Below are 10,638 nucleotides of genomic sequence, written 5' to 3' on the forward strand. Positions count from 1 at the left end.
ACAACACAGAAAGGCCCGCCTCCCACAAAAAAAAAAAAAAAAAAAAAAAAAAAAAAAAAAAAAAACTGGAAGGCATTTGGCAAGGGTGAAGACAGCCTTTGGAAGTACTGTAGGCCCTGCATGTTACATGTCTGCAAGGAGCTTCATTCACATTTTCGTCTCTGTAAACGCTGCCCCCTGGAGTTGTGCAGGGCACAGTCTAGTGGACTGGTGCCAGTCAAATATTTTGGACATAGTCTTCCCAAATAACTGTCTCTGCTACAAATTTTTGAACTTCTTTTAGCAGAGGGAAATGCAGAAAATGCTAGCCTATGGGGGAGAAAGGGAAAATAAAAAGTAAATCCCAGAGATAGTTGTGTTTGGTCAGTTCCTTGTTTAGACTATGTTAAGAGTCAGAGGCTAGGTATCTGGTGGACAGTAATGGAAGGACTAAAACTAGGGTCTTTCAAGAAGTCCTGTCTGGCTCACTGCACCCAAGATGGTTTCCTCTTCCAGCGCAGGTTATATCCTAACTCCCATGGGCATCTTCTGTCTCGGAACATCTGCCTGCCACCTGCGGTTAACTGCTAGAAGTTAATTGAATCAGATTGCTGATGTTTAAGAAACATACTGAGGGAAATCTGTGCCTGTGGAATCATTTTGATCCCTGGCACTTGTGTGGCAGGAACAAAACTTAAAGCTACTTTGGCATCTGATTTCGTCTTCACCACAGTCCCCCATTATACCCACTTAGTCCATTTTACAGATGGAGAAGCTGGGCCCCAAAAGAGGCTAGCTGAAAATCACATACCAAAGAGTTAGAGTCCTTTGTCACAGCACCTTGTAACTCGGTAGACGGCTATTTTCAGTAGGTCAGCCTAAAGCAGCTAGGGCCTTGGTGTGTGGCAGGTATGTGGTGTGGCCTGACAGGTCAGAGTGTATGAGTCCCTGGTTGTCCTTATCCATTGCTGGAAACACTTCCAGGTAACCTCTCTGACTGGCAGGTCTCCTCTTTTTTCATTAGGTTTTTTATCCCTTTGTCCATTTGTTCAACAAATGCCTGTTGCATGTTCACTGTCTATCAGGCCTTGTGTTAAGCACCAGGGATGTAGCACTGAGCAAGAGGAGACAGGGTCTCTGCCCTGAGGGAGCTTATCATTCAGTGGACCATGTGCATTAAACAATCACATGATTGAATGCATAATTATAACTCAAGATAAATGTTCAGACGGAAAGAAACAGAGTTCAACTAGAGTATGGTCTTTGCTGGCATAAACAATGTCTTTGTGCAAATTAGAAGAAAGGCATCCGCCTCTTGGGGTGTATGAATCGAGATCCCTTCCTCTGGCTGATAGAGTCCACTCCAGGGCAGGATTTAGAGAAGAGCACCTCCTTGGCTGGGGGTCCTTGTAGGTTACAACCTGCATGACCATACTTAACAGGCTGGCATATGCACCTCAGTACAGGACCTAACCTTGACTAGGATATCAAGGAAAGATGCCTCAGCCGAGAACTGGAAAATGAGTGGGTTCATACCAGGCAAAGTGCACCGGAAAAGCAACCCAGGAGGAGAGAACCAGACGCCTAACGTCCTGTGCGTATGCTTAAGGAACTATGAAAAAAGCCAGTGTAGATGGTACTCAGAGAGCAAAGGAGGAAGTGATGTGAAGATGAGGCTGGAGAGAAAAGCAGCTTCTCTGATCCGCAGGAGAAAGGTCTCCTGGGGAAGTAGTTATGGACCAGGATGTGGAGCCAGTTTTCTCCCACAGGCTGCATGCTCCCCAATGGCGCTTGTTGGTTGGGACACACACAACCTCTGAGTTAACAGAGGTTGGTGACTTTTCACCAACACACCAATACTTGGTGTGCCAAGTATTTCTTCATTCAGTTCCTCATAAGGTGAGAGGATCCACTCTGGGGGAGAATCTTGCTGGATGCCCTTTTCTTGGAAGTAGGAAACAAAGGCCTGGAAACTGGACGTTCTACTCTAAGATCTCACCTTTTGTGGTGCACATCCCTTCTGGAATCAGGCCCATTGAAATAATTGAAATGTTTTCCACCCTGTAGAAAACAGCAACAGACACCCCCTCTGCCTGCCATGCTTTGGGTTTATAGCTAGTTTCTATCTTGACACCGTCAGTGTTTGCTCTGTCAGCTCTGTCTTCAGGTGTAACCTGATAGTGTTACTATCTGCCTATAGACCCAGTCAGCACATTGTTTATGGGAGGGGAAGCTAGGACTTCCAGAACTTTGACCCCTATTTTGTGCCTGCTTTACCCACTGAGAAGGATGGTCCAGTGAAACAAGTATCACAAGACAGGGTTGCCTGGCACTCTTCTGTTTGCCGCCAGCAGCGAGCCAAAGGCCTACCTTGTGATGTCTTCGCTTCCTTCTGAATCGGAGCAGCTCTTTGTGCTGCCGAGACACAAAGTTGACAGCGGCATACTCGAGCAGGGCTGAGAACACGAAGAGCAGGCACACGGCCATCCAAATGTCAATGGCTTTCACATAGGACACCTGGGGCGAAGGTGGGGGGAAGAGCACAGGGAAGTGAGGAGAGAGCAGAGTGAAGTCTTGAGTACGGAGGAATGTTTTCTGCTCGTTAGGACCCCCTCCCCCATCACTCACTCACTGCAGTCCCCTCTCAGCTGGGATATTAGGGTGGAGGGTGCAGAGGGAAACAGAAGAGAAATGCATCAAGAAGACTGGACAGAATATTGGGGAAAAAAGAACATGGTGCCTAGAAGGGCACTAAAGAGAGAGGGACGGTGTGTCTAGCATTATTGTTCGGTAGAACAGAATGTGGTATTTAGACTAAAGCTCTAAATAGGAACAGAATTTGTACCTAGGGTTAAAAGTAAGTGGAGGATGTCAGTGCGAATGGCAGAGTAAGATCTTCAAAAACTCTCTCTTCCCATAAAAGCAACTATAAAAAACGGTCAGAACCAACTTTTTTTCGGAACTCTGTTAATTAATCAAAGTCTTAACAGCAATCCTGTAAGCATTTATTTAAGAAAATCAGCTGGATCTCAGTAAGAACATCAAGCTTCATGGCTTTAAAAAACCCCCAGCTTTATTGAGATATAATTCACATATCATACACATTTAAAGTGTACAATTCAACAGTTTTAAACATTCACAGATATGTGCAATCATCATCACAGTCAATTTTAGAACATCTTCATCACCTGAAAAAGAAACCTGCTATCTTTTAGCAGTCATTTCCTTATTCCCCCAGTTGTCTTCCTCCAGTTCTGGACATTTCATATGAATGGAATCATACAATTTGTGGCCTTTTATGACTGGGTTCATTCACTTAGCATAATGTTTTCAAGATTCATCAATATGGTAGCATGTGTCTGTATTTTATTGTTTTTTATGGCCAAATAATATTCCATTGTATGGATATAACACATATTGTTGATCCATTTATCAGTTGATGGACAGTTTGGGCTGTTTCTACCTTTTGGTTATTATGAGTAAAGCTGCTATGAACATCGGTGTGTAAGCTTTTGTGCGGATGTATGTTTTTATTTCCCTTGGGGCTTTGTGGTGTTTTAAATTGCCCTATTCCCGTCCTCTCATCCCCAGCTCTGTGCTAGCTTTGAAATCCAACAGCCTGCAAGCATGGTGAACACAAGTATCCTGACAGTCACTGCATGGGGCAGAACAGAGTAGGAGCTTCTTTAAAGCTGCATTCTCAGGGAATTGTTATTTGACCAGTTTTGTGGTTCTCTGAGAGATCCCACTCACAAGGCTGTCTTTATTTGACCTGACTTGGAGCTGGTCCAGTGTGAACAGCTTTTTCCTTGAGGGCATTTGTTGAAAACAATCATTGGCAAGTGTTGAACATTACATCAGCCCCAGGCAGTTGGTAACAGTTGAGGCAAACAATAGGTTGAGCAAAAAGGTATAAAAGGAAAATCTGGGGAATGAGCTGTCCATAGAGGGCTTTAGGAAGCTATGATATATTCCTGGGAATCTATGCACATTCTTAGGCCTGTGTGTATGCTCAGGGAAGACCTGAGAAGGCTCTTAGCACTCAACTCTGAATAAACAGGAAGTAAAGGCTAGGGCAAAGTTGTAAACTGCTTGGCTGAGTGTTGAAAGTATATCCTAACACACACAGAGCCCCTAGGCAAAGGCTGGGAGATTTATAGGGTTCAAGCAGTTAAGGAAATCTTTTAAATTCTTAGCTAACCACTAAGCTAACTGTAGAGACTTCAGTGGCCCCACACAGCAAAGAATACAGACATTACAGAATTAGTTCTGTAAAGTTATTAAACAAACAACAAATCCTGAGGAGGGAGGAGAATCTGATTTCCAGAGATGCCACATTGTATAATGTAAAATGTGTAATTTTCAACAACAAATCTAAGACATACAAAGAAACAAGAAAATATGGTGAATGCAATGGACTGAATGTTTGTGTCCTCCCAAAATTCATATGTTGAAATCCTAATCCCAATGCGATGGTATTTGGCGATGAAGCCATTGGGAAGTAATTAGGTCATTAGAGTGGAGCCCTCATGAATGGGATTAGTGCCTTTATAAAAAGAGTCCAGAGAGCTAGCATACTCTCTTTCTGCCATGTGAGGATACAACAATAAGTCAGCAGTTTGCAACTGGAAGAGGATCCTCACCAGAACCAGACTGTTCTGACACTCTGATCGCAGACTTCAAGCCTCCAGAACTGTGAGAAATAAATTTATGTCGTTTATGAGCCACCCAGTCTATGGTACTTTGTTATAGAAGCCTGGATTGACTAAGTCAGGCCCATACATAGGAAAAAAGCAGTCAAAAGAAGCTGTGCCTGGGCTTTCCTGGTGGTGCACTGGTTGAGAATCTGCCTGCCAATGTAGGGTACATGGGTTCGAGCCTTGGTCTGGGAGGATCCCACATGCCACGGAGCAACTAAGCCCATGAGACACAACTACTGAGCCTGGGCGTCTGGAGCCTGTGCTCCGCAGCAAGAGAGGCCGCGATAGTGAGAGGCCCACGCACCGCGATGAAGAGTGGCCCCTGCTTGCCACAACTAGAGAAAGCCCTCGCACAGAAACAAAGACCCAACACAGCCAAAAATAAATAAATAAATTAAAAAAAAAAAAAAAGGCCCACGCACCGCGATGAAGAGTGGCGCATGCTTGCCACAACTAGAGAAAGCCCTCGCACAGAAACAAAGACCCAACACAGCCAAAAAAAATAAATAATTAAAAAAAAAAAAAAAGAAGCTGTGCCTGAGGAAACCCAGATATTGGACTTAACAAAGACTTTAAATCAGTTACATTTTTAATATGTTCAAACAACTGAAAGAAACCTTGTCTACACAACTAAAGTATGAGGGAATTCCCTGGCCGTCCAGTGGTTAGGACTCTGCGTTTCCACTGCAGGGGCCATGGGTTCAATCCCTGGTCAGGGAACTAAGATCCTACAAGCTGGGCAGCCTGGCCAAAAAAAAGAAAAAAAAAGTGTGACAACAAAGTCTCACCAAGTAGAGCATGAAATAGAAGTTACAAAAAAGAACCAAATAGAAATTCTGGAGTTAAAAAGTAAAATAACTGAACTGAAAATTTTACTAGAGAGGATAACAGCATATCTGAGTAGACAGAAGAAAGAATTAGTGAATCGGAAGAAGAATCAATGAACTTGAGTTTATCCTGTTTGAGGAACAGAATGAAGAAAAATGAACAGAGCCTCAGAGACATGCGGGGAACCATCAAGTGCACTAACGTATGTTCGATGGGTATTTCTGAAGAAGAGGAGAGAGAAAGAGGCAGAATATTTGAAGAAATAATGGCAAATATTTCCCCAAATTTGATGAAAAATACTAATGTACACATCTAAGAAACACAATATACTCCAAGCAAGATAAACTCAAAGAGATCCACACCTAGACATACCATAATCAAACTGTCAGAAGCCAAAGAAAAAGAATCTTGAAAGCAGAGAGAAGCAACTCATCATGTACAAGGTATCCTCAATAAGATTAACAGCTGATTTCCTTTAGAAACCATGGGGTCTAGAAAGCACTGGGATGAAATTAAAGATGACCTAAATAAATGGGAAGACATCCTGTGTTCATGGGTTGTAAGACTTAATATTATTAAGATGGCAATACTCCCCAAATTCCTATATAGACTCAATGCATTTTTAACTAAAATTCCTTTTTACTGTTGTTGCAGAAATTGACAAGCTGATCTTAAAATTTATATTCATGTTCATATGGAAATGCAAGTGACCCAGAATAGCCAAAACAATCTTTAAAAAGAACAAAGTTGGAGGACTCACACTCCCCAACTTCAAAACTCACTATAAAGCTATGGTAATCAAGAGAGTGATGCTGACATAAAGATAAATATACTTATCAATGGAATAGAATTGAGAGTCCAGAAATAAATCCATACATCTATGGCCAATTGATTTTTGAGAAGAATATAAATTCAGTGGAGGGAAAGAATAGTCTTTTCAACAGATGGTGCTGGGATAACTGGATATCCACATGCAAAAGAATGATATCCCTCCATATACCATATACAAAAATAAACAAAAATGGATCGAAACCCTATATTTAGAGCTAAACTATAAAACTCTTAGAAAAAAATGTACGTGTAAATCTTCATGATCTTGGATTAGGTATTAGTTTCTTAAGTACAATACCGAAAGCACAAGCAACAACAAAATATAAATTAGACTTCATCAAAATTATAAACTTTTGTGCATAAAGAACATTATCAAGTAAAAAAACAACCCATAGAATGGGAGAAAATATATGCAAATCACATCTCATAAGGGTTTTAAATCCACAATACACAAAGAGCTATTACAACACAACAATAAAAAGGGAAATATGTCAATTAAAAAGTGGGGCAAGAGATTTGAATAGATTCTCCAAAGAAGATACAGAAATGGTCAATAAGCACATGAAAAGATGCTCAACATTATTAGTTATCCAGAAAATGCAAATCAAAACTACGGTGAGATACCACTTCACTTCTATTAAGATATTTATAATCAAAGAGATAGAATAGCAAGCGTTAACGAGAATGTGGAGAAATTGGAACTTTGGCAGGATTATATAATAGTGTAGCCACTCTGGAAAATAGTTTGGCAGTTCCTCAAAAAGTTTAGCATGTAATTACATATGATCCAACAATTCCACTCTTAGGTATATACTTATAAGGGTTGAAAACATATGTCCACACAAAAACTTGTACACAGATGTTCATAGCAGCATTATTTAAAATAGGCAAAAAGTGGCATAACCCAAATGTCTATCAACTGATGAATAGATAAACAAAATGTGAACTATCCATACAATAGAATATTATTCAGCCATAAAAAGAAATGAAGTAGTGATACTTTCTATAACATAAATGAACCTTGAAAATATTATGCTAAGTGAAAGAAGCCAGTCATAAAAGTGCACGTATTATGTGATTCCCCTTAGCTGAAATGTCTAGGATAGGCAAATTCATAGAGGTAGAAAGTGGATTAGTGGTTTCCAGGGGCTGGTGGGAGCAGGGAACAAGGGGTGACTGTTGATGAATATGGGGATTTCTTTGTGGGGTGATGAAAATGTTCTGGAATTAGATAGCGCTGAGGGTGTACAACTTTGTGAATATATTAAATGCCACTGAATTTTATGCTTTAAAAAAAGTGAAGGGGGAAGAATGTCAGGTTGAATGTAATAGCAAACGAAGCCCAATATCAAGTCTAGTGTTAACAATGAGTGGAGTAGAATGTTGAGTCTAGTGAGGGGGAATGTGGCATCAACTATTAATAGAGAATGGAGCAGCATGTTGAGCCTAACATAAGGAACAGAAAGCAGAATATTACTCCTGCTGTTGCAAATGAACAGCAGAAAGTGTTGTCAGTTGGTAACAGTAAGCAGAATTTGGTTTCAAGCTTTTACAGTAAATGTAGCAGAATGCAAAGTCTAGCGTTAATAGTGCAAAGGGCAGATTGTTGAGTTTTCTTGTGAGGATGAATAGAGGAGAGAGTGGTGTCTAGTGTACATGGCAAGTTGAGTAGAATGTCATGTCTCACATTAAAAGTTAATGGTAGAGGGACTTTCCTGTTGGCGCAGTGGTTAAGAATCCGCCTGCCAATGCAGGGGACACAGGCTCGAGCCCTGGTCTGGGAAGATCCCACATGCTGTGGGGCAACTAAACCCGTGCACCACAACTACTGAGCCTGTGCTCTAGAGCCCATGAGCCACAAGTACTGAGCCCGTGTGCCACAACTACTGAAGCCCACACGCCTAGAGCCCATGCTCTGCAACAAAGAGAAGCCACCGCAATGAGAAGTCCGTGCACCACAAAGAAGAGTAGACCCAGCTCACCGCAACTAGAGAAAGCCCATGCGCAGCAACAAAGACCCAATGCAGCCAAAAAAAAAGAGTTAATGGAAGAGTCATGTCATGAAAAACAAAAAACAGTGGGGAGACTGTTCTGGATTAAAAGAGCAAGTGTATGCAGTATGAATGTTTATTGGATCCATGTCCATTGATGACAGTTTTTGGACAATGGGGAAAATTTAAAGGTTCTATGTTAGATGAAATTATGGAATTATTTCTAATTCATTAATACTTATTCAATTAATGTTAATTTTTTAGATGTGATAATATCATTGTGATCCTTATTCCTCATTTAGAGGTGAATTGTCATGTCTGTAACCTTCAAATGATGCAGCAAAAGTTGCATCTATCTATCTACTTACCTACCTACCTGCCTACCTATAAATAGAGATAAAGTAAATGTGGCAAAATGATAACAATTGGCATCGAGGTGAAGGCTTTTAGGGTGTTCGTTGTATATTCTTTCAACTTTTTCTGTATCAAAACAATGTTAAGTGCAGTATTGCATTGGAAATGGTGCAGAATGTTGCACTTAACATGAGGCTGAAGGGAGCAGAGTATGGCATCTGGCATTAACAGTAGAGCAGAATGTTGTGTCTGGTGATGAGTGAGTAATGGGAAATGTGGCTCCAGCGACTAGTGAATGTAGTGGAACACAGCACCTAGCATTAAAGGAGAGTAAAGCAGAATGAGGCATCAAGTGTTCATATGACAGAAATCTCATGAATTCCTATACACTAATGATGAAAAATCTGAAAGAAAAATTAAGGAAACAATCCCATTTCCCATTGCAACAAAAAGAATAAAATACCTAGGAATAAACCTACCTAAGGAGACAAAAGACCTATATGCAAAAAACTATAAGACACTGATCAAAGAAATTAAAGATGATACAAACAAATGGAGAGATATACCATGTTCTTGGATTGGAAGAATCACATTGTGAAAATGACTGTACTACCCAAAGCAATCTACAGATTCAATGCAATCCCTATCAAACTACCAATGGCATTTTTCACAGAACTAGAACAAAAAATTTCACAATTTGTATGGAAACACAAAAGACCCCGAACAGCCAAAGCAATTTTGAGAAAGAAAAACGGAGCTGGAGGAATCAGGCTCCCGGACTTCAGACTATACTACAAAACTGTAGTAATCAAGACAGTATGATACTGGCACAAAAACAGAAATATAGATAGGTGGAACAGAGTAGAAAGCCCAGAGATGAATCCATGCACATATGGTCACCTTATCTTTGATAAAGGAGGCAAGAACATACAGTGGAGAAAAGACAGCCTCTTCAATAAGTGGTGCTGGGAAAACTGGACCAGCTACATGTAAAAGAATGAAATTAGAACACTCCCTAACACCATACACAAAAATAAACTCAAAATGGATTAAAGACCTAAATGTAAGGCCAGACACTATAGAACTCTTAGAGGAAAACATAGGCAGAACACTCCATGACATAAATCACAAGCAAGACCCTTTTTGACCCACCTCCTAGAGAAATGGAAATAAAAACAAAAATAAACAAATGGGACCGAATGAAACTTAAAACCTTTTGCATAGCAAAGGAAACTATAAACAAGACAAAAAGACAATGCTCAGAATGGGAGAAGATATTTACAAACGAAGCAACTGACAGAGGATTAATCTCCAAAATATACAAGCAGCTCATGTAGCTCAATATCAAAAAGCAAACAACCCAATCCAAAAATGGGCAGAAGACCTAAATAGACATTTCTCCAAAGAAGATATACAGATTGCCAACAAACACATGAAAGGATGCTCAACATCACTAATCATTAGAGTAATGCAAATCAAAACTACAATGAGGTATCAGCTCACACCAGTCAGAATGGACATCATCAAAAAAATCTACAAACAAGAAATGCTGGAGAGGGTGTGGAGAAAAGGGAACCCTCTTGCACTGTCGGTGGGAGTGTAAATTGATACAGCCACTATGGAGAACAGTATGGATGTTCCTCAAAAAACTAAAACTAGAACTACCATACGATCCAGCAATCCCACTACTGGACATATACCCTTAGAAAACCATAATTCAAAGAGTCATGTACCACAATGTTCATTGCAGCTCTATTTACAATAGCCAGGACATGGACGCAACCTAAGTGTCCATTGACAGATGACTGGATAAAGAAGATGTGGCACATATATACAATGGAATATTACTCAGCCATAAAAAGAAATGAAATTGAGTTATTTGTAGTCAGGTGGATGGACCTAGAGACTGTCATACAGAGTGAAATAAGTCAGGAAGAGAAAAACAAATACCGTAT

General features: G+C 40.5%; 1 protein-coding gene across 1 annotated transcript in view; it reads right to left on the minus strand.

Annotated features, from left to right (window-relative positions):
* The window catches only part of GLRA1 (glycine receptor alpha 1), an 85,452-nt gene that overhangs the window by 7,604 nt on the left and 67,210 nt on the right, over positions 1-10,638 (minus strand). The window contains exon 8 of the mRNA XM_007107979.3: positions 2,350-2,496. Coding sequence (XP_007108041.1) covers positions 2,350-2,496 — 147 coding nt within the window. The remainder of the gene's footprint in view (positions 1-2,349; positions 2,497-10,638) is intronic.

Source organism: Physeter macrocephalus, chromosome 8 (genome assembly GCF_002837175.3).
Source record: "Physeter macrocephalus isolate SW-GA chromosome 8, ASM283717v5, whole genome shotgun sequence".
Classification (NCBI taxonomy): domain Eukaryota; kingdom Metazoa; phylum Chordata; class Mammalia; order Artiodactyla; family Physeteridae; genus Physeter; species Physeter macrocephalus.